At 43.1% G+C, this 24,781-nt stretch overlaps 1 protein-coding gene across 4 annotated transcripts; it reads left to right on the top strand.

Moving 5' to 3' along the window:
• Window positions 1-920: 920 nt before the first annotated feature.
• Window positions 921-24,753, top strand: ANP32B (acidic nuclear phosphoprotein 32 family member B). 4 transcript variants are annotated; one of them, XM_015093130.4, is made up of 7 exons: window positions 921-1,211; window positions 10,548-10,697; window positions 13,643-13,765; window positions 19,052-19,241; window positions 21,891-22,015; window positions 23,270-23,345; window positions 24,283-24,753. In XM_015093130.4, the coding sequence occupies exons 1-7, from the start codon at window positions 1,158-1,160 to the stop codon at window positions 24,348-24,350; spliced, it is 786 nt and encodes a 261-aa protein (XP_014948616.2). In that variant the 5' UTR covers window positions 921-1,157; the 3' UTR covers window positions 24,351-24,753. The 4 variants fall into 4 exon arrangements, with proteins under 4 accessions (XP_014948616.2, XP_060265262.1, XP_042099148.1 ...); XM_042243214.2 differs by lacking the exon at window positions 921-1,211 and adding an exon at window positions 1,544-1,643; XM_060409279.1 differs by having other exon boundaries at window positions 23,270-24,753.
• The last annotated feature ends 28 nt before the right edge of the window (window positions 24,754-24,781 follow it).

Here is a 24,781-nt window from a genome sequence, read left to right as displayed (position 1 = left end):
GTGAGTCCATCCTCGAAGCGTGAGGGCATGCCAACCGAAAGACTTGAAGAGAAGACAGTGGAGGAGCGTGTGGGGGAGGGAGAGAGAGAGAGAGAGAGAGAGAGACGGGGAGAGAGAGAGAGAAAGACCGCACGCACACGGGAGATAAAGAGAGAAGCCTATATTTAAATGTTAGAAAACCCAGGGAGATCCTCCAGGACTGGGGGACTCTCGGCTCCTCTGTGGTTTGGGCAAGCGGCCCGGGCTACCCGGTCCCGCCGGCTGGGAAGGTCGACTCCGCCCGGTGCCACGCGGTACAGCACCAGACCACAGCGCTCCAGCCGCCGACTGGGGTCTTCGCAGCACTTTCAGACCCATCCGCCCAAACAGACGCGGGGCTCCGGCTGCTGGCCGCACACGGTGCGGAGGCGCGGAAGGTGAACCCGAAAGCCCTTGTCCCACGGTCTCTACACCTTTCCCGCCTTCGCGGGTGTTGGGCTGGCCTGGTCGAGTCTTCGAGGAAGAACTTGGTCTTAGGGACTCCCAAAGCCGGGCAGTAATTTACTGCCCCCAACCCTCCCAGCAAACGTCCAAGCGAGGGGGTGGAGACCCGCCTCCGGACGCGTGGAGAAGGGACCCCCACGGTCTCAACTCGGCGGCAGGCGGGGAAGCCCCCAGGCGGGTCTTACATCAGCCACCCCACGTACGATCGGAGGGCGGGAGTAAGTCGCTCCAGTCCCCGGGGCTGCGCCTTTCTCCCTCTCCCACCCCCAGCCTCCGCCCCTCCCGCCGCGCCTCTTCCCCGCCCCGTCCTTGGTGCACAGCGGCTGCCGAGCCGAGCGGCGCCGCGCGGGGCCGAGTCGAGCCGAGCAGCCACCCGCGCCGCGTCGCCGGTTTAAGCGCAGTGCGGGGCCGCGGCCGGGGGCGGCGGTAGTGAGACCAGAGCTGCGCTCCAGCCCCCTTTTCCCTCCATGGTTTCTCTCCGCTCCCGCGAGTAACTTGGCTCCGGGGGCTCCGCTCGCCTGCCCGCACGCCGCCCGCCACCCAGGACCGCGCCGTCGGCCTGTGCCTCGAGCAGACCCCTTCCGACGGCCCTCGCTGCGCAGGCTGGGACGCCTCTCCCCCCTCCGCCCCCGCCGCGGAAAGTTAAGTTTGAAGAGGGGGGAAGAGAGAGAAACATGGACATGAAGAGGAGGATCCACCTGGAGCTGAGGAACCGGACCCCGGCAGCTGTAAGCAGACCCCCCTTCGGGCGCCCTCTTCCCCCGATGACTTGCATGTAATGGTGGCCACCTGCGGGGCCCGGACCGCGGGTCTGCCGGACCCGGCGCGGGGAAGAGCGCAGCTCGCGGGCTCGGACGGGGAAGGCGGGCGGGCGATGAGGGGGGAGCCAGCGCGCGGGGATTAACTCTTTGGCGCCCGCGGGTGCCCGCGGCCGTCCGGGGAAGGCAGTGGGGTAGGGGAAAGCAAACTTTGAGCTCCTCGCCCGCCGGGGTCCTTTCCCTGAGGAGCGCGTGTGCGTGTGGCCGGCAGCGAGGGAGGGAGGAGGGGATTGTGTAACGCTGGGAGCCATGTTTGCAGCCTCCCGGGATGCGCGGCCGGGCGGAGGTCGGGCCTGCCGAGGAGCCGCGCGGCCAGCCGGAGCCGGGCCCGCTGCGGGCCAGGTTGGGCTCCGCGCGCCCCAGGCCGGCGGGGGACGGGGCTCGGGGTGGGGTGGGGAGGGAGGGTCTCCTCAGGCCAGGCCTCGCGGTTGGCGCCGGCCGGACTCGGGCAGGGGCCGAAGGGCAAGTAGGGGGCTCCTCGCCTCTACCGGGGACGGGAAGCCCCCTCGGGCGCCAGGGGGCTTGAGCGGGTGCGGCTGGGCGCGCGCGGAGCGGGGGAGGGGCGAGTCCGGGCGGCGTAGGTGGCGCAACCGCCGCCCCTCCCCAGGCTAAGTTTGAAAAAAGGACGCGGTTCCCGCCATTTTTCAAGCCTAAAAATAAAACTTTCTCCCCCATTTCTCTCGCTCCCTTTTCGCCCCCCGGCCTTCCGCGGTCCCAGCCTCCCAAGGCGGGCGTCGCTCGGCCGAGCCGGCCGTTGTGGCGTAGACGGCTTCTCCCTCCCCCCGCGCCGCGGCGGCGGAGTCCGGGGGCCCCTGCCCGGGAGGCTGGCCCCTCGGTGTGGGCGGGCGGCGGCTCCTCGCGTCAGCCCGGGCGCGCCACGAGCCGACACAGCGCCATGTTGGCTAGCACTCGTCTCCCTCCGCCGCGTGAGCCAACATGCTGGCTCGGCCTGCCAGGCCCCGCTCGTCTGTCCCGGCGGTGGCTGTGGGCCGCCGCTCGCCGGGCCGAGCTTGCGGCTTGTTTGGCGCCCGCCTCGCCAGGGCTCTGCTCGTTCTGGCGGGAGCTGCGCGCTCCGGCCGCCGCCGACTCATCTCTTGGGCGCACTGCCGTCCCCTCCCCCCTTCTTAAAAGGGCAACGCCAGGCGGCCGCCTCCGCCCGAGTCGGGCGTCTAGGGGGTACTGACGGGTTTCGGCTGGGCTCGCGGGCCGGGAGGCCTCTGCCCCCGCACGTGCTACAGGCCGTCGACCGAGGCCAGCACTCGCCTGCCGCGGCGGGTGGGCCTTTTAAGAACCGTCTTTCTTCTCTTCCCCGGGCCCTCCTCGCGAACTAGGGCAGCTTCCTGCGGCCCTCGCCGGGGGGGGCCGCGCCTCTGCCAAACCCCCTTTTCGGGTGAGTGGCGTCCTCTGTTCCTAGGGCAGCCCGAGGGAAGTCCTTCCATCTCCGCTCGGGCTGACGATGGGCTCGCTTCGTGCAACCGGAGAGTTGTGGGTAACAAGTTGCCCACTTGTGGAAATTTGTCAACCCGACCTTCCTTGTGCGCACGAGGTTTTGAATCCGAGGTCCCCACAAATGAAGTGTGGGGTTGTGGTACCTCGTGGCCTCCCCACTCGACCCTGGAGGACCTCGAGGGGTGAGCGTCTCGACTCGGTCCTCCGAGTTTTAAGGTTGAGGTTTGACCACGGTCGTCCCCTCCGTCCATCAGTCAGACATTTTGTTTCGGCCACGTGCTAGTATCCTGAACTGTTAAGCTTCTTCACACCGTAAAACTTGCAGAATTGTGATCTCATTTTGAGGCGTTGTTAATTTAAGATGTTTGAATTATTACTGCGTAGTTCCAAGTCAGTAGAATATGGAGGTATTTGATTTAGCCAAATTTCCAAAAGAAAATACACAAGAATCTTCACAGTGCCTTAAAATGTGGGGAAAAAAAAACCCCCAACCATTTGAATTCTTCAAGTGTGCATAAAGCACTGTTAAAATACTCAGCTAAGAGCACCGTTGTTCCTTCTGGGAAACACAATTGGGCTGGTTGTATATGGATTTTTTTGAATTTGAAATAACTAATTACTGCTTTTGAAAATACATATACATGTGCATGTGTTAATTTCTCAAGAAATCAACTTAAGCCTTGCCCTTTTGCCAAAAACAGCCTAAAGTGGCGTGGCTATTTAACTTAAAAGGTTAATTTGTCAGTTCACATATCAGGTACTCAAGCCACAAGTGACTATTGGCTACCTTATTGGACTTCACTCTCCTACTGTAATCCACTGGTTTTATTAAATAAATATTTGTGTACCAACAGTATGGCAGGGCCTGGAAAAGCAGTGTGAACAAGGCAGAGAGCAGCCTCTTCCCTCCTGAAGCCTCAGAACCCGGTGGGGCCCGTTGCATTGTGCAAATTAGGGGCCTTGGGAGAGTGTCATGGGAGCCAACCAGGATTGTGGGGTAAGAATGGCTCCCCTAAGGACTTAAGGGAGACTGAGTAAGCCTTAGATTTTTTAAAACATCAATTTAAAAATGTTTTTTGCACAAAAGCATCACCCTTAAGGTAAGTGAGAAGTTACAAAATGATTCTAAGTCAGCTAGTCACGTGGCTCCATGTCTTGTGGAGCCAGCTGTTAGAGTAGGCTTGACCTCTGGGATCCTGTAGACTCTTTTCATCTGGGAAAAGAGGAAGAATTCTGTCTCTTGTAAACCTATTGGTTTAGGACAAGAGGCTCTTAAATGCGCATCAGTATATTCCTTGGTTGACCTTGATGTCATCGAGTGAGATAAAAGACTGAGGAGGGTAGGTGGAGTTTTTTCTGCAGTGTTTTTGTTTGAAGATCAGATGAGCTTTTTTTCCCTATGAGTACGGCTTCTTTGTTTTAATTTTTTTATTTGGAAATTTGAAGATGACCCTGGTAACACTTTACTGTCTTGTGTTCTTTAACTAAAATACATAAGACAGACCAAGAGAATAGGTTCCATTTCACCTGTTACTAACAGGTGTGCTGTTTACCTAAGGGAGTGACTCATAAAGAAGTGCATAATTGAGTTTTATCTGAGTCCAGAACACCTCTTTATATCAGAAGTTTGTTCTCATAGTGCAAAAATGGCTTAAAATGGCATTATAAAGTAATCTTCAAAAAGAATAGTGATCAGTATTTTAAAATACAGGCAAAGGGTAAGAATTATTTTATATAAAATATTGGTGTCGTCAGTTGTTTCATTGAGAGCAAATTGTATAGCACTAGAACATACCAGGTACACGACAGAAATTGATGGTACTGTCAGAAGTGGAAGGAGACACATGCAGTAATGAGATATTGATACAGTCTGTATCTAGATCTGGAATTTAGATATATTCCAGAATTGGAGGAAAAATGTCTTTATGTGAGGCTATCATTTTCTATTATGCCAGACATGCACCTCATTAACAATGAATCTAGGGACATCTGTCCTTGATCTTCCAGTCTGTTCAGAGTTAGAAAGTCATGCAGTTACCGTGGTTTACAGTCTGTGCGCCTGGTGGGAACACTGGTAGCCTGTATGTGAGGGAACTTCCCTGATGGTCCAGTGGTTAATACTCCATGCTTCCAATGCAGGGAGCATGGGTTTGAACCCTGGTCAGGGAACTAGATCCTGCATGCCGCATGGCAGTGGCCTTTTAAAGAAAAAAAAAAAAATCTATAACATGGGAAAAACCTTTCGCCCAACTTTTGGCATTTATTGTGTCTGTCGAGATTTTAAACTCAAGGGCTTATTCAGATTTGCTGCATAGCAGCCAATTGGATTCTTTTTCTTGTATTATATAGAATGTATATTTCTTGTATTCCTTCGTTTACAGCTTCATTGAATGAAAAATTAGATACAGATAAGCTTAAAAGAATAGATATAGGTTAAAAACCTAAAAAAACAAAACAAAACAGGAATCTCACACACACACATTCGACCAACAAGATATTCTGGTACAGTCCACAGGAAAAGTTTTTTCCGAACTTGGATCTTGCTATTAGTGAATATAATATCTTGTTAAAGTATAGTAAACATTTATCTTGCATTGGTAATGTCTGCACAGATCATAATTTAACCATCCTCATTAGGTGGTTAGAAAGTTTTTTGCTGTTTTAATTAGTATTGTAACAAACATTTTGTAATGTGAATCTCTGCCAAATTGCTTTTTAGAATGATGCTCTTTTTTACCTACCCAGTAGTAGGATGAGTGTTTCCTTCTTTCATATAGGCAGTTTTGCCACTCAAACATATTTCAGTACTACTAATGTTCTATTGTCATTTTGCAGACATTCTTTTTAAAATAGTAGCAGGGTGGAAGGTCTGAAGGTTGTTTAACTCAGAAGGATGGGAATTGTCCAGGGTGGCAAGAGTTACTTTCTATGTGTTTGGATTATTTCACTCACTAAATAATTGATAACTTAATGATCTTTAATTCTCCAGATTGTCTTTCCCCCTCTTAATAACTGTTGTAACTGATAATTGGGGAAGGTCACTCCAAGAGTAGCTAGGTAGCTTGTTCAGTAAAGAACCTGCCTGCAGTGCCGGAGAGGCGGGTTTGATCCCTTGGTCAGGAAGATCCCCTGGAGAAGGAATCAGCAACCCACTCCAGTATTCTTGCTTGGGAAATCCCATGGACAGAGGAGCCTGGTGGGTTACAATCCGTGGGCTCCCAAGAGTCAGACACAACTTATCGACTAAACCACCACCAGCCAGGGAAATAGGAAATGAGACTAAGTGGGGAGGATGAAAGGAAAATTCCTTGATCTCCTCTGTGGCTCCTAGCCCCAATCTCTGTAATTTGGCTACCATGTATTTCAAATTTTTCATGGGAAAAGTAGAGTATTAGCTTTGCTGATAGCTATAGAAAACTTAGCAAGTTTCATAGGAAATAGTGTGGATTTTTGTTTTTAATTCTTAAGTGTTTACCTTAAATTCGTGTTGGAGGAAAAAGAACTAATTTAGTTGGAAAATAAGGGATGAGGAAGAGTGAATTTGGCCCCCAAAGTTGTCATGTATCTTCAAGCAGAAGACCAAATAAATAGCCTTAGATCAAATAGTGGTAAGTGGTACACACAGATGTACAAGTGCCTGCCAACATTCCCTCCTGGGAGGGTTTGGGACATGAGGAAAACTAGGGCTGTTTATCCTTGATTCGAACCTCCCATTTATTCTTGGTCTATATCAGGAGGCAGTGACGACATATGTCCCCCATCCTGTACACCCTCCCTTGAAAGGTATTCTCGATCCTGTCACACTCAGGAAGGACTTCAGGGAGAGGGAAGGCCTAATCTCATATGCTGCTGACATAATGCCTGAGAACAGACACCTTTTCCCCAAAGTCCTGTTTAGAACTTTAGGCTGGCTAGAAGGGTGCTTATGGCAGGCTTTCCAGGCCTGTCATCCTTGGGCACAGCCCTAAGTGAACCCTCCTTTGGTCTCTGCTTTCTGCAGTAATTTCCACTCTGCTGTGTGCTTTTTTGTGGCTCATCTTCTTGCTGTGACTCTGGACTTTGTTCTGGGGTTAACACATTTTTTTTTACTACATCCTTAGCCTTGCTGGAAAAGTTCAGAGACATGACTTAACTGCTGAGCCATATAGCCCTTCCCTGTAACTCACCCCAATAAATTGTTTCCTCCTACTCATGGAGAAAATTAAAGGTCTCAGGTGTGTATTCTCTGACTTCTTTTCACTCCCCACTTGTAAACTTACCAGCTCCTTTTCTTAATCCTATCTCTTCTCCATCCTCAAGAGAGTGGAATGACATCTCATTTTTAATCCGTCTCTTTTATGATTTGTTGTAAACAACTGAGTTTGTTTACTGATTACCTTTTTATGACTTGTCTGCTTTTTTGTCAGTACTTTTTTTGGGGTATTTGTTTTTCTTCCTCAGGGTAAAACCAATATGCTCAAGAAAAAGGTAACTATGCATATACCTAGAATTTCCATATATCAAGAAAGGTAACAGAAAAATCTTGAGAGGTTGATTGTCATTTTAAGATAAAGAACTTGTAACTCAAAAGATTCTGATATTTGTTTTTTCACCTAGCAATAGATTGTGAGGAGATAATTGTTATTACAAAAGAAATTTCATATAAAAAGATAGCATGGCACTATTTATAATAGTGGAGGTTGGGAAACATGTTCAGTAGGGAGTATGGTAATTTATTTTACATCATACCTTTTAATTTCTTTAGCCATTAAAAAGTATAGTTGTTAATTAAGTAATACTGTTTGTTCCCTGTTACTGTATTTAAAATATACAAAGACTGGAAAAAAGCCCCGCAATATTAAGTGACAAATAGCAACATGCTTTGCATGTGATTATGCCTATCATCAGAAAGTAGTTTCTATATCCAGGTTTCCTGTTTCATCATTTCCTCAGTCCTCTACAATCCTGACACAAGCTCCTGTGCCAGTTTTTCTGTGTTTGACTGTTGTAAATACTCTTTCATATTGGAATATCCAGTTCAGTTGCTCAGTTGTGTCCGACTCTGCGATTCCATGAACCGCAGCACGCCAGGCCTCCCTGACCATCACCAGCTCCCAGAATATGATGGTAACTAAAATAGGCATGACCCTGCCATCGTGATGCTTGATGAAATTTAAAATCTAGCACTGACTCTTTTTAACCTTAATTTTTTTTAATAGATCAGTAATCTCATTGTAAAAGCGTTAGATAAGATTATGGAAAAGTTCTCAGGACAGTCACTTTTACTCCCTGAGAAGAATATAAGAAAGTGAATGTGTGACAGGTTACATGAATGAAAACATTTTATGTATTCATCCCCCAGTGTCTCCTGGAGATGTCTCTCCTTGATGGACAAATTACCTAATTTTTTTAATCCTCCCCCTTGCCCCAGTAACTTCTTATGCCTAATTTCATAAGCCTTTCTACGTGTTTGAAACTAATGCTTCACCTTTGGGTACTACCACTACTAATTCTTCTCAAGTTTCCTTTGCAGGATCCCCAGGATTCCATCCTTGGTTCTCTTCGTAGGAATTCCATCCTTCCACTACTCTCTGCTCTGATTACTTCCAAATACAGAACTTAAACCTTGAACTCCAAATTCTCTTGTCCAACTCCTTGGGGATACTTTGACCTGGACTTTTCATGAGAACCTTAAACTTGATATCCTTTGTAGTATCCATTACATACCTGCTCCCCTCTCCGTGCCCAAAGCTGTTCCTTCTTATTTCCATCCAGTTGCATAGTTCCCATTTCTTTAAACCAGAACCTTAATTCCTCTCCATCTTCTTTCAGACCCAACAATTCAGTTTGCAGATTTGGACCACTTTAACATCTTCTTTCCCCCTACCAGTTTCTCTTTCTTGATTCCTATTCTGCTGTTTGCTTCAGCAGACTTGTTCTCTTTGACTCTAATTAAAGTGGAATTTTACCAGTTGAGAAAAACGTCCAAGAGGTGATTTCACCCATGAGCTGTGAGGCAAAATGGCCATCTAAATTGCTCCTTATTTGGCTTTTGGCATATTGGTGTCATTCTGTATAACATTTTTGGATTCTTTGTAAGATATAGTCATAGAAAACCCCCAAATCAAATGGAAACATTTAGTTATATTGCAATATAATGCTTAGATTGGTGGGTAGTTATAGTTGGCTTTTTTTTTTTTTTAATGATTTGTTGGTTTTCCTTTTTTTTAATGCAAAAGAGATAATGTTTGTAGAAGATTTAGCACAGGCAGGAATAAAGTAAGTCACAAAGGTCCTTGTCATTCTCCTACACCTTTTCTCAGAGGTTATTTTCTCAGCTTTCACTGTGTCTAAAGCACTACTTTCTACAACAGTTCTACTTCACCTTGAGGAAACTGAGGCACAGATAGGTTAAGTGCCTTGCCTAAGATCACAGAGGTTGTAAATGGCAGGGCTAGAAATTGACCCTAAGCATCTGTCTCTGGTGCCCAGCTCTCCTCAGTTTACCTTAAAGTTTTCAGATAGGCTAATTTTTATCAGAAGAGGGGAAGACTGTCCATAAAGAGAAAAGTGGAAGGAAGGGAAGAAAGAAACAAAAAGATGTAATGGGCCTGTGTGCATCTTGAGAGCAAGGCTTCTGAAGAGGAAGTAGAGTAATAACGAGTGAGAAGTTGTGGCGTTGTGGGTATCCCTGACTCTCTTAAATCTGTTTCCTTCTCTTTAATTGGGGGGAGGAGGGTATGGTGGTAAAAAGAATAATGAGTTAATTCTCCATAAATGTTAGCAATTACTAGAGTAGTATCTTTGAATTGTGTATGGGAGGATAAAGATACTAACTCCTATTTTCATTTTAGAGCTATCAGCATCTCATACATGTTTAATTGCTCATTAATGCCATTAAATGTGTTAGATTCACTGCAAGAATGCCTTTGGCAGTTAAAACTTATTTGCATCCGTGTAAATTTATCAAAACGTGTTTAAAACTGGGAAGTGTCAGAGTCAACCACAGAGCAAGAATGGCAATAGAGATTAGCATGGTAGATATTTACACAGTAGACTTTATTAAATAATCAGTATTCAGAATTTTCACTTGTGATACTCTTGGATGGGTTTGAATTCTGAATTTCAGGACCTCTAAAGGAGGAGATTTTATGGCCTAAAAAAAGAATCTAATAGCTAACTGTTCTCTTCCCTAGAAATATCTTTTTTACATATAAAACAAAATGATCTTGGTTTTGAATTAAAAAGAGTTCTTGCATCTTGGTCTTTTCTTAGTGTCAAGATAATCTTAGTAAGGATTAATAAGACCAGAGGTAGAAGTGTTAGTCCAGAAACCTGTAGCCACAATCTCTTAGGGACCTTGCTGGGAGAGTGAAGTTTTCGTCCTCTTGTGTCAGTCTCCTGGGCCTTGTGGCCTAAAGGAGTTTATGGGTGGGATGGACCAAGAAGGGGGTGGGTGTTTGCTCCTGTACTTGTAGTTAAAGCGCCTCTTGGAACAGACTTGGGAAAAGGACTAAGGGGTGGGGGGGGGTATTGTTTCTTCACTTAACATCTTAAGAGCTGTAGTTTCTGTCTGGAAAGTAGAGTTAAAATCTTTATTTGTAACCATGGTGTGACATTTCACCCTTGATATCTATTAGATTATTGTTATTAAAGGCTTAATCATTTTTTTCATTTATTTATAACTGATCTGGGTCTAAGTAGAGGCTGCCCCTATATGTGAGTGATTTGTTGGGTATTTATGGTTGGAGGTTTTGCATTGTTCTTTGTTTTCCGTATGTTTTTTAAAGCTTTTCTTCCCTGCTTTGTCACCCACAGGTTCGAGAACTTGTCCTGGACAATTGCAAATCAAATGATGGGAAAATTGAGGGCTTAACAGCTGAATTTGTGAACTTAGAGTTCCTCAGTTTAATAAATGTAGGCTTGATTTCAGTTTCAAATCTTCCCAAACTACCTAAATTGAAAAAGGTAAGTGCTTTTTCTTTTAACAATAGAAGAGAACCATTCTGGGCAAGAGAAAAATAAACAATTCTATCTGTAAGGAAGCATTTAGTGTAGCAGAGACCACATGGCCTTTGTAACTAGGCAGATCTGGAACTCACCATTCCATCCAGCTCTATCATTTCCCTGATGGTGAATGTTCTAAGACTCAGTTTCCTCACCCGTAAACTGGTAATACCACCTGATGTTGCAGAATTGCTATGATGTTTGGAAATAATATATGTTGGATGCTCAATAAATAGTTATGATGAATAATTTAGTACTCAATTTGTTATGGATTTGTTGCTATAATGTCACTACATTTTGTTTTTAGTATGCTCTGGTTTAGGAACCATGGGTTCCTCCTGCTTTTCATGTTTAATGTTGATTAAGGGAAGATTTAAGTAAAGACCTTTCAGATTTGTAGCCTATGATATTTCAAATCCATTATGTAATTCTTAATGACTAGGGAATTTAAAATGTGTTGTGACTGACTGAGAATCCATTTAAACAAAACTGCTATATTTCCCTTGCCTAGTTAATGGTCCATTGTTAGGGCTTTATTGGTCTAATTATAAACCAATCACTATCCTGTCTAACACTGTCGACCCACCCCCCTGCCCGCAAATAGCCACACACACCCATCCCTGCCACGCACCAAGAAAAAAAAATTCCCAAGAAAAATGTTTTTCTGTGTCTTTGCACGTTAACCTGTCACAAAGCCTCTGCCAGAACTGAAAGAAACTAAAGATCTTCTAGCCTTGTTTATAGGCACAGACCCAGCAGTAGACCCAGACAGGTACAGTAATTTCCCTAAAGCCACCCACAGAAGCGGTTTAGTACTAGAGCCAAAACTAGAACCATCTCTCTTTGCTAACCCACTACCTTTTCCATTACATATGAAAATGTGTGTGTGGTCTTGGCGGTGTTGCAGAATTCTCCACCGTTTACCTAATCTCTTTATTAGGGAGTTTAAGTTGAAGCTTCATCTAAGAAAGATACACATAGAAAACCGAAATGAAATTTAGGCAACAGATAGGTAGGCTGTTCCTATATGCTTGCTTGAATCTTGAGAGGGACTTGTTTTTTGGTTAAATACATGAATTAAAATCCAGAAGTGCTATGTGTTTTAAATGCTTAGGCAGTCCTCATGAGTTTCAGGGCAAGTCTGCTATTAAAAAGAATTCTGTTAAATTTGTAAATTTCTTTTCTTTTTTCTGATAGGTATCTGCTTTAGAGGTTCAAGTGTAATCCATTTTTGTTTATGTAGATTGTCATGACATTGGAAACTCTTAACTTGGCATTTTACCCTGTATCTCCATAAACTTGATACTAGCAGATCCCTACTAGGTGTTCTGTGTTCTCTTCTGCTTTTCTAGCACCCTGGTACATTGTCCTGAATTACTGTGGTCTCTGTACTGTCATACTTAATTCAGAAAGCCACAAGAAGCAGGTTCTGAAAGAAATGTCACGAGTTTCCTAAATTACACATTGATTTCATTTCAAAACAAATACACCACTAAATGTTTTGGCAGATTGCCTTGTTATCTCTCCTCCCTAAGATACTCATGTTGAAAGGTTGTGAATATTATATATGTCGATATTCCAACCACCCAAGAGAAATTTTAGGTATTTTACTGGACTGCCCATCAGAACGGGAAAAAAATGTATTGAAATGTTGTATTTTTCTCTTCTGAAATGCTTAAAAACACCTAAACAGACTTCTTGTCTTTAAAACTCTTCCTTTCAGTGAATATTTAAAATTTTAAGAGTTCTGCTCTGCATCATATACTTCATTTCATTGCATGCCAGACTAAATTACAGAAGTTTTCATTCTATTCTAGGTACCTAGCATAGGGAGGAGCACACTGAAGCTAGGCTCCCGGCTGCAAAGCATAGGCTCACCACTGTAACAGCTGTGTAATCTTGGGCATGTTGCATGGTCTGTTCTTAGTTCATTTTCCTCATCTGTAAATGGGGGTAATAATTCTACTTACCCATAGGGTGATTGTGAGATCAAATGAGTTCATGGATTTCTAGTTCTTCGAGCAATGCTGTAAGTACTTGGGTACTTAACACTTAAGTACTATGTAAGGATTAGATACAGTTACCATTGTTGTTGGCAGTTAAAGTAGAATTGAAACCAGCTGTCTGGCCTTAGTTCTCTCATCTGCGAAATAGAGTTTGAATTAGATGCTGTCAATGGTCTTTACTTTTCCAGGCTCCAGTTTCTTTCCCTGTAATATTCCATGGTGAAGGCTCATTCCTTTGTTGGCATACCACTTACCACTCAACTTGACCTGCAGCAAAGAAATTAGAATTCTTGTAAAGGCTAGTGACAGATCTGTAAGAAGTGTCCTCTGGGGAACTGGTTTCCCCAGGCCTGAAGCTATTGCCCCATTCCCTTTCTTGAAGTCACGGAACTTCTTTAAAGGCTTGTACCATTCCTGTAGCCTTCAGGGCAGCATTCCGTGGTGGCTTCCAGATGTAGAACCCCATGGCAAGTCAGCACTGTATAGAAACAGATGAGGTTCCAAGTAGGCATCACGAGTTTTGATACAGAATAGCTGCTTAGAATGCATTTATCTTTCCTGGCACATATAGCGTATGGCAACTTCACAAAGAATTCTAATTTGTTTTGACCCACTTCTTAGGTTAGAAAATGTATTCATTGATGTTAGGGGCCAAACTGTTAAAATTGCCAGCTGATTGAGAGAATGCAACTCTCTCATCCTTACATGTCTCTCCTTCTCTGAAGTGTTCCTAGGATCTGTAATTTGGGTTTAATCAAACAAAATGAACATATGTGCCCTAATAAAAAAGAGGTCATTTGATTTTGGTAAGTGTTTGAGAACTGTCTTTGTTATTTCTAACACTTTAATGATACCTGTTTCTCTGTGTGTTTGTGTGCTGTGTGGGTTTTCTCTTAACAGCTTGAGCTCAGTGACAATAGAATCTGTGGAGGTCTGGATATGTTAGCAGAAAAACTTCCAAATCTTACACATCTAAACTTAAGTGGAAATAAACTGAAAGATATCAGCACCCTGGAACCTTTGGTAAGTAATTGAGAATTTGGAAACCAGGACTTATTGGTCATTTTCATTTTCATATTTCTTTGTGAGGGAAATAACTGGAAATAATAATTGAGAAGGTGGTGGTTTTTTAATAATACTTTTTATAGAAGGAGTCCAGAGTAAAAGATCAGAACCTTTAGTTACATGTGTTCCTGTGACTTCCTCCCTCCCTGTTAATTGTGGCTGCTATCTTCAAAGGGGAATTCTTTTCTTTTTTGATCTTTTTAAATGTCATATATTGACTATAGCCTTAAACATTTATCTTAAAAAATTTTCCCCAGACTGGCCGGGCTATTCTATACTTTTACAGAAAAGGCTGTCTATATTGGGTTGGGCATCTGATCTGCTGGAACAGGCCAAAGGCAGCTCCAGTGAGTTTTAGGTCTTCTGATTCACAATTTTGAGCTCCAGCTGGCTCTCTTTGCATGGGAACCCCCAAATTCTCCTCCTCTTACATGCTGGGATAAATTATGGAAAGTTACATTTAAGTGCCAGTTGGGTTATAGACTTTGTTGTGTGACCTTGGGCAAGTTGCTTCTTCTCTCTGGGCCTCAGTTTCCTCCCTTAAGAAGCAGGAAGGATAGTGATCCCTGCCTTACTTACCTCACTTAGGAGTTCTGAGAATAAGGTAATGTACTTACTTTGTGAAGCTGTGCTGATGGGGGTCTAGTTAAGTGAAAGTTATAGTGACCAGAAAAGAGCTTACGAAGCAACGCTGGGGGCCTGTTGCTCTCCTTTGCTCCAGGAATTTTGCCTCCCCCTTTTTCCCCGTCATAGGTACACTCAGATACTTGGGCTCCTTCCTTTCTCACTAGTTCTGTTTTCTTCCCAGTTAATGGCGGGTGGGGGGATGGCCACACAGACTCTTTTCTTTTGATGCCACCTGGAAATTCCTATGATTTCAAGATTGTTAACTGACTTTTTCCCCTAAACACAACATTCTATTCACAGACATAGAATTCAATTTTAATGAGGCTGATGAAACTCAGACTTGTTTCATATCACCCAAAGAAGCCTGTGGCAGCTGTCTTTTTTTCTGTTTTACGTAAAGTCCGTATTTCCATTGGAGTTAACTTGTGGACATTAATTGGGAGAGGGGCTAGTCAGGAGATAGGAGCTGTCTTTAGGATCCAGCAGAGCAGAACTCAAGAGGAGAAGGCATCCTTCTGCTGTCTCTTATCTTTTCTGACATCACAATATATTAAAATATTTGAACTTCTTATCATTTGCATAGAATATTGATATTTCAAGGGAGGATAAGAGTTAAATTATGACTTCCTTTAATGAAGATTTCCTGATGGAACTAATAGAGTTTTTTTCTCTCCTAATCAGTAATCGAGGCTGTATTCCAGTGTAAATTTAATCACTGTTTACCAAGACCCTTTGTTTTTATGTTTCGTTAAGTAGACCGCATTTAGCTCATTTCTCATAAATGTTGGGAGCTTGTTGCTCACCTTTACTCCATTTTTTGCCCCTTTTTTTCTATTAGGTACACTCAAGACACCTGGGCTTCTTCCTTTTTCACTGTTGTTTTCCTCCGAGTCAATTCCCATTTCTTGTGTATAAGCAGACTTTTATTGCAGTTTTCCTTATTCAGAGATGTTAACATTTGCCCTTTGTATCCTCATGTAATGCAGAGCAGAGAGAATGTCATTTTGAAATGAGGAGACTGCGTTTAATTACACAGCATCTTTAGAATAAATGGTGAGCAGGAATTCAAGTCCAAGGCCATTCTTTCCACTGCCCTTGGAACCTGTTCTCTTTTTAACCTGTAAATTTACTCCATACCCCAAAAGATCTAAACTGGAATTTCCAGTGTTAAATTAAGCCCTGATGGTCTCCCTTCGGTCCCATGGGCTATACTAAACCTTTGTGTGTGTTTAATGACAGCCCTGTCAATTCACAGTAACTGTAAGCATAGGAACCCCTTTTCCCTAGAACAGAGTACCAGGCCATACCTTTCCATGCTAGATCACTGGCCATGGCCTAATTCTCATGGCAGCCTTAGTCTTCTTTGATGTTTCATCAGCTTTTATCAGTGTCCTAGCATTCAGAGGCAGAGCAGAAGCAAACATTGTGTAGGAATCGTTTGCATGAGTATTCCTGACCTGATAAGTGATTTATATAGTAGGACCCTTCGGCAGTGAAAGTCTTAATCCCCTGAAACAGTGAAATATGAAAAATAATCATTATATAATATTTACCATTTTTGGAGGATCTACTGTGTGCCATACATGGTAGTGGATGCTTTATGTACGTTATCCATTAATAATCTTCAACATTTCTACAAAACGGATAGAAATAACATGGCCCTTATTTTACACATGAGGAAGCTGAGGCTTAGGAGAGGCTGAATCCCTTGTCCAGAGTCACATACTTGGCCTGCCAGTGACAGAGCCATGGCACCGCACACCCAGGACTGTCTGGGGAAGGCAGAGCTCCTGCTATTCTCCTGAACTTGCTGTTCCAATTCCTGGGGGTGCTAGGTGGGTCTCCTGAAGTTATAACTTCAGGATAAATAAAACTGTAGGAGGAGGTGAAGGGGGGAAGTGTTGGGTCCATTTTAACTTCTGAAAGTGTTCTTCAGTGGGGAAAACACCATCTCATCCTCATCAACCACATGCATTTTGAACACCGTCTACGTTGAGCCCAGTTCTTACAGTCAATGCAATGATTGTAAATGCCTCTGCTTACTACAGGGACATTAATCGAGAGACAAAGAAGGCATCAATTCAAACTTCCTTGGACACCTTTTTTAAGAGACCTGGGCCATCCAAACCATCCCCCAAAGCCCTTCTAAATTCTAAGAAGGCAAGCAAAATTATTGTTAATAAAATGTTTACTGTTTATTATGGCTAGCCTATTAGTTTTAGGCCAAATTTCTGAAGTGGTAGAGTTGTGATTTTTTTTTTTTAAAGCAGTATTTACATATTACATTGGGATCCTGAGTAACCTGTGTGTAGTGTATTTGGGGTCTTAAAGCACAATTTTAGAGCTTTAAAGTTCTAGAGTACTCCAGTTATTTGGGGTTTTGTTGTTTATTTGGTTTCACTTCATTTCTAGCATACTGTTCGACACGTCCAGGTTATTCATAATGGTTCTGTTCTGAAGAAGTAGCAAAAAGTGTTATAGATTCAGAGTTTCAGAAACTGGAAAACCTTGGAGGCCCTGTGTGCTAGGCTAGTCAAAGGAGTTAGAAAACGGGCTTGGAACACTGTTGAGCATGATCAGGAGTTGTATGTATTTTTGCACGTCCATTCCTAGGAAATAATGTTGACCAGTAAATGGCTTGTTCCTTTGAGCGAAGAATTTTATACTGAGCCTCTGTGGGAAAGCTACCAGATTTACTCATGGTTCTATCTTACGGAGTATAGTGGCAACATATTTGTGAAGAGAAAAGTTTCCCCAGTTACCTGGTGTGCTATTTCAGCATTTTTTTCCTCTTTGGCAAGAAGTCATACCTGGACTTCTGGGGCTCGGGCTGTCCAGTAGGGAGCCTATTCTGAAAGCTACATGTTTCTAAAAGTCATTCTCCCTACGATTAGGACTGGGGACAACTTTCTTAAGACTTCAGGTACTAACTTAATAAGCACATTATTGGATCCACAAACTCTTAGATAACTGCACATTGGTGTTTTGAGGAATACATTTTCCTGTTGCTATAACCCTGTTCTGTGTTCCCTGCCTGGCTCTATGTTCCCAAGGGCTGTTCAGTGAGAATAAAGCCAGTGTGGGAACCTTTTTGATAAGGAATATGAAGGTTTGTGAGTGCAGGGGTCAGCAACCCTTGCCACTGCAGGACCAGGTGGTAGGCCTTCTAGGCTTTGTAGGCCGTATAGTGTCACAACTTCTCCACTTTGCCATTTTAAACATAAGAAGCCGTATGTAATACATAAGCAAGTGAGCGTGCTGTGTTTACAAACACAAGAGGCAGGCCAGAGTGGGTCAGCCAACTGTCATTTGCCAAGGTCGGCTTTAGAGCAAAGATTTTTAAGTCATTTTGTAACTCCCAGCAATTACACAGATACTTCAAGTCCTGAAGACAGAGTTTTGTTTGATTTCTGTGTCTTCCCAGGTGCTTGTGAACGTTGAAGTAGATTTCCCAATAAAGCATCAGTCTTTCAGTAACATTTATTTTTTGTAATTTACTTCATAAAGAGATCCTCTTAGTAATATTTAGAGAATGCCAACCTTTTTGTATTGACTCGGAGCCATTAAAAAATTAAGTTTATGAATCCATATATCTGTGTTCCCCACCCCCACTCCCTGTTTTAAAAGGCACCAAGCCATATAGTTGTCCCCATTTTGTGTTTACTGTATCAATTTGCTCCTTTGTTTCCTCCCTGTGAGGGTCTGTTGTCACTTTCGGTTGCTATCTGCTTACTTGCCTGTGATACTACCTCTGCCCTCCCGATCTCTTAATTCACCCTTAATCAAAACTTAATAGACCTGGTATTGAAATACTATATACTGAGGTAATAACAAATGATCTGAGTAGAATACACAGATATTTTCCTATCAGTCTGGCTGCTCAGAAAACTTCCTGGGCCAAGTTTTTAGATCTTAACCATTTTAGATAACGAAACAGGTTTCAAACAAATGAAGTATTGCAACAAAACTTTAAGGTATGGTAAAATCAGAAGAATTTTGTATCAGGAAGGTCTGGTAATAGTATCAGTCTTTGCCCCCAAAACTAAAAAAAAAGACAAGAGTGTAAAGTTTCTCTACTTTCCAAGTTTCAACTCTGAGTTCCCCTTGTTTTCCCCCAGCTTGCATTAACTCCTGTCTTCCCGGAAAATACTTACATCCCCACACCTTGTGCTTTACTTTGTTCCGTTCTCGAGTGTTTTGCATCTGTGTCCCCAAGTAGAAATGTCAGGGACCTTGATGCTGACTGAATTGGTATGACTGAGAAAAATGTTTCCCCGATTATCCTACCACCCCAAAAGTACTGATGACTTGATAACCCAGCATGGTCTTATTGGTCATTTGATCGCTCAAGTCTCTGACTTGCCTCATACCGTATTAATTCATAGTGCCAGAAGGAAACAGCTCTCTGAGAGGATAGAGGTAGAAGGGAAGACTAGTTAAAAATCTAGTGACCAGTCATAAAGGTTGCGATGGACTTGAGATGTTTTCCTATGTACAAGGCTGAATAGGTAGTAGCTTATTGAATTCAGAGCCTAGAATTTTACCTCTTTAGGAGATGGTTTTTGTTGCTTATGTTCCTTTGGTTTAGGAGGTATGTTTCTTGATCCTTTTCTTCAGAAAAAGTTGGAATGTCTAAAGAGCCTGGATCTGTTTAACTGTGAGGTTACTAACCTGAATGACTACCGAGAGAGTGTCTTCAAGCTCCTGCCCCAGCTGACCTATCTGGATGGCTATGACCGAGAGGATCGTGAAGCCCCAGATTCAGATGCCGAGGTGGATGGTGTGGATGAAGAAGAGGATGATGAAGGTGAGTCAGGGCACTGAACGCTCTTGCTATCAAGAAAAATAGTCCATGCACGTAGGCCTTCTGTTAAATTTGGGGTTCTTGGGACGTTGAATCTGCCTGCAATGCAGGAGATCCAGGTTCAATCCCTGGGGCGGGAAGATCCACTGGAGAAGGAAATGGCAACCCACTCCAGTATTCTTGCCTGGAGTTTCCCATGGACAGAGGAGCCTGGCAGGCTACAGTCCATGGTATTGCAAGAGTCGGACATGGCTTAGTGACTAAACTACCAGGACTTTGAAGTCTTCAAATGATTCAAAGTAGACAATGGTTTGTTAGCTAATTAGTTTTGAATTTGGAGCCTAGAGATCATAAACTGTGCTCCAGCCCATTGAAGTGGTTTATGGTTTCCTAGAAGGACCATTGCCTCAAGCCTCTGGCCTTTCTCCTAGCAGTCCCCCTTTCTTGACTACTGCCTATTTACCCTTGCCATCTCACCTTTGTCAGCACTTCCGGGAAGCATTTTGTGACGCTGGAGTCTCTGTGTATGCCCGGGCATTCCCTCGCTTACCTTTCTCATACACTTGTTGCTCTGCTATTCTTGTCTGTTCTGACTTTGCTATGATTATCTTCTTATCTGTTTATTCACAGGCCCTTGCACTTAGTGGGTACTTCATACATGATTTTTATATTCAAATATAAATATCTTTCCTACTTTTGATATATAGCTAGAGTTTTAAAAGGTAATGATTTGAAAGCACTGTATGTTGAATTCCATTTTCTCTTTGATAAAGGAGATAATCTCTGGCTATAAAATGGAATTAGAATGTACTTTTTACTTTTGACATTTGATCAAGGTTTTTCATCCTGTTACCTTTAAGAATCTTAATATATTTTGTACCCAAACTAATCCTCCTGCTTAGCTTGTGCTTTCCTTACACAGTGACTTATTTAGTAACAGTCACTCTTAGGATAAAGGTTTTTCACCTGAGAGGCTTAGAGGAAGCAGAGCTATTAGTTATCACATCAGTCAGCATGAAGAAAATTTACTTTCCTAGAATTCCTCATGTTGCTGGAATTCTCAGTATTACTATATTTGAAGTATTATTTTTGATATCTCTTTAAAGATAGAAGTTTATAAGGCAGAAATAATCAAGAAAAATGAAGAACACCATCAGGAACCTTGGTTACAATCAGTGGCATAGTACTCAGGAAACATTTTACAGTTTTGTTTTGCAGCAGACTTGAGACAAGGCAAAAAGACATGGGATGTTAGATGGTAAAGTGAATAGGACACTGAATAGGATGCTTCAGCTTGTTCCAAATGTTCATTTCACTTAGTGCCTTCACTGCTGGTTCTCTGTTTCTCTTACACATCAATCTGGTTATCACCCTAAATGGGTAGAGCAGCCACTTGTATGCAGAAACCTGAAGGGTGAAAGGCAATTCTTAAGAGCAGGATCAGTCAGGTGAGTATTTGAGAGTTTCCTGCATGCCAGGCTGTAGGAAATAGTTTTAAGAAAAAACAAACATGTTTCCTGTCCCCTTGGAGCTTACTGTCTATGCTGTTGCTGCTGCTAAGTCGCTTCAGTCGTGTCCGACTCTGTGCGACCCCATAGACGGGAGCCCACCAGGCTCCCCCGTCCCTGGGATTCTCCAGGCAAGAACACTGTGGAGTGGGTTGCCATTTCCTTCTCCAATGCATGAAAGTGAAGTCGCTTAGTTGTGTCCCGACTCTGTGCGACCCCATGGACTGCAGCCTACCAGGCTCCTCTGTCCATGGGATTTTCCAGGCAAGAGTACTGGAGTGGGGTGCCATTGCCTTCTCCAGAAATGTTAAGCAATCATAATAAATAATCATAAGTGAGCAAAGTTTGTGGTAATGGAGAAGGACCCAGGTACTTGTATGAGAGCATATGAGCTGAGATTGCGGATCTGGCCTGAGGAAGTGATGTTTAACTGAGACTTGAAGGCTGAGCCAGTGTTAGTCATACAGGAAGGAAAGGGAAGAGGCAGGAGAAAGCACAGTGAGCTCCAGGACCTGGAGAGGTAAGAACTGCTTGACTAGGGGCCTGCACCAAATGCAGTAAAGATACAGGACACGGGTGCCTGGCCACCACCACCTCCCCATCGTGGAGTTGTTACGGGTGTTCTCCAGGTTCCTGATTTGCACAGCTGGTTTGTGGTGGAATGGGTTAATGCCAGAGAAGGAGGTTGGTGGGGGTTTTTTTGGTTGTTTGGGGTTTTTGTGACTTTGTTCTATGGAGAATTCGAGACATAGACAAAGGTAGAAATAACAGTAAAACTATTATGTTCCCATTACTGAGTTTCAGCTGTGATTGCTTCATGCTTGATCTTATTTTATACACATGCACTCCTACCCACTTCTCCCCTTCCTTATTTTGAAGCAAATTCTAGACACTGTATCATTTCATCAGTAAGTATTATAATGTACATAGGACTCCTGGCCTCTGGATTTTATGGATCTCAGGTCAGAAGAACTGAGCCTCAGCAGCTTTTGAGGAAGGAGGTGACTGTGGTTCATGGTTTTTGCTGGTACTGGTGTGGCCCAGCATTTGTCCATGGGCCAACCCACAGCTCTCTGCCACCTGAGTAGGTATACCTTGTGAGACACACGGGGTGTTTGATGTGTTCCTTTTGGACTGTTTTCAGAAGGAGAAGATGAGGATAAGGAGGAGGATGAAGATGGTGAGGAAGAAGAGTTTGATGATGAAGAGGATGATGATGAAGACGAAGATGTAGAAGGGGAGGAGGATGAAGACGAAGTCAGTGGGGAGGTCAGTGCACCTCTTGGCTGCCCTGCTTCCCTCTCGTAATTAAAATGTGGGTTGTTCAAAAAAGAAAAGTCTTCTGAAGAAATTAGTATACTTGTAAATAGACTAATAGTGGTCTGACTAATTTAGCTTTTGTCCCCCTTTTAGTAAATATTAATACTAAATGGAATACTTACCGAGTGCCAAACCAGACAGTGCTTGGCTCTGCAGAGTAAGTTTTGACCCTTTAACTTTGGGAGGCAGTAACAAGTTGAGTATTCATTCATTAGGGTGAGAAAGCTGGGAACATTGAGAACTGATGAGGTGTCCTTCCTTTTGTTGTATTGAAATGAAAGGTATCTTTACCAAGCCTAAACTTCTTGTATATCCAGCTTAATGAAATAAATACATTATGTACCTTCTGTGATAAACAGTTAAGGATGCAAAGTTGAATAAAAATGTGGTCATACTCTGAAGGAGCAGGGAAAGGGGTCTAATTTATGGGATACGTAGTAATAACAGAATCTCTGAGGAGCTGAAGAAGATGCCATAGCTATCCTTCTAACCATCGCAGGATAGGAGAAAGGAGTGACTTTGATCCTAATGGGGATTTGTAAAAACAGGCCAAGAAAATTAGATGTTGTTAAAAAAAAAATGTTCTTTTATAGTACCGATATAAGACTGAGCATTTGTATAGTCTTGCAGGTGGCTAATGAAATTAAGTTTCTGAAAGAAGCATTTTATTTTAAAAAGGTGGGGGGGATATAGAAATATTTGTCCAGGGACTCCTGGTGGTCCAGTGGTTAAGAATCCACCTGCCAATGCAGAGAACATGGGTTCAGTTCCTGGTCTGGGAAGATCCCACATGCCTGGGAGCAACTAAGCCTCTGCGCCATAACTACTGAAGCCCACAGGCTCTGGAGCTCATGCCCCACAAGAGAAGCCACTCAGTGAGAAACCCGGTGTGCCGCAACTGGAGAAGAAAAGGAAGCTCTATCCAAACCTGCTTTGAAGTTGAAGGTTTTAAAATTAATTCTAGAGTTATCCATTGTAAGTTGTATACTAATGAAAAACGTCTGGCAAATAAAATGCTTTTGAAAAGCAGTTTAAGAAATTTTTTAAAGAAAAACAGCAGCTCTCAGTATCTTAAATAGATAAAAGTAACATTACCATTTTCTCCTTGAATGAACTGTTAAGTTTATTGACAGTTCTTATTTTTCTTTGTACTTCTCAGCTGGGCAGAATTAATCTAATGGCATGCTGTTTACCATTCTTTAGGAAGAAGAATTTGGACATGATGGAGAAGTTGATGAAGATGATGAAGATGAGGATGAGGACGAAGATGAAGATGAAGGTGGGTTAAGGCATGCTCTTTGGTCCCCCTCAGTTAAAGGTCAAGGGAAGTGTTCATTAATACAGAATTTGAAATCATGGAGAAGAAAATAAAATACCTTTGGCCCTGGTGGTCTTCAGAGGCACGGATAAAAGGCCTGTTTGTGTGTGTGTGGCTCATCCCCTGCTCTACAGCAGTTAGTAATGCCTGTGAGGGAAGGAGGCCCTGGCCTCACTCCCTGCATGTTGTGTTTTTAGACCCCATCATTTGTGTTACTGTTAGGCATGAGATTCCTATGTTCAGAATTTATTCATAAAAGAAAAAAAATTTTTAATTGAAATGTAATCTTTGTAGGATAGATAAATAGCATCGTTCCAGTTTTCCTTTCCTCACCACAATTAAAACCAAAGAAACCCTTGTTTATTAAAAAGTAGATTTTAACACTTGTGTAAGTTTCAGAGCGCTGGATTGTTTGCTGCACTTGAGTTTATACTTACCAGCAGCATCTTTGCTCTGTGTTCATCTCAGAACTAAATTTACTTTGGATACAGCAGTGATCCGGGCCTGGTCTCTGCCTTCAGGGAGATTTTAAAAACACAGTTTAGTGCAGATTTAGTTAACTTCATAAAAATAATCATATGAGTTTACTAGTTAAAAAGAACGATATGAAAGTCTCTGTGTCTCAAATACCTAAAGTCTAAGAAATCTCTTAAGTTAATATGAACTACAGTTTGAAGCTTGCCATATTCTAGGCTAAGTACTTTGCACTGGTTCACTTAATCCTCAGAATAACCCTATGGAGTCAATGCCATTGTCCCTATTTTACTAGTGAGAAAATAGGCTTAAGGAGCTCATCTCCTAACCATTAAATTCATTATTGTTGCTTCCATTTGCAACAATTAGGCAAACTATATATGCCTTTCCAATTGTCTCAAAGTGAATTTTTGTTCTCGTACAGAAGAGGAAGAAAGCGGGAAAGGTGAAAAGAGGAAGAGAGAAACAGATGATGAAGGAGAAGATGATTAATAAGACCCCAATAACCTGCAAAAAAAAGAACTGTTCAGTATTGGTTGGACTGCTGACATGGATTTGGTAGCTTTTTTTTTTTTTTTTTTTTTTTTAAGAAAAATAAAAGGGTAGCTGTGATACAAACCCCAGGACACCCACCCACCCAAAGAGCCAAAGAATAGTTCCTGTGACATTCCACCTTCCTCCATTTAGTCCCTCTTGGAAATCCACCACCAAGCTTGGGGACTTCACCCCAACAAAATTGTAAGCGTTGTTAGGTTTTTGTGTAAGACTTGCTGTAGCGTGTGTAGCTGTGATTGGTGAGGCAACTGTCCGTGGCTACCAGTTACACCAAGATTGTAACAGCATTTTTACTTTCTGTACAACAAAGAAGCTTTGTAAATAAAATCTTAACATTTTGGGTCTGTTTTTTCATGCTTTTCTTTTCA

The sequence above is a fragment of the Ovis aries genome, chromosome 2 (genome assembly GCF_016772045.2).
Source record: "Ovis aries strain OAR_USU_Benz2616 breed Rambouillet chromosome 2, ARS-UI_Ramb_v3.0, whole genome shotgun sequence".
Classification (NCBI taxonomy): Eukaryota; Metazoa; Chordata; class Mammalia; order Artiodactyla; family Bovidae; genus Ovis; species Ovis aries.
This window is presented reverse-complemented; position numbering and strand designations above follow the sequence as displayed.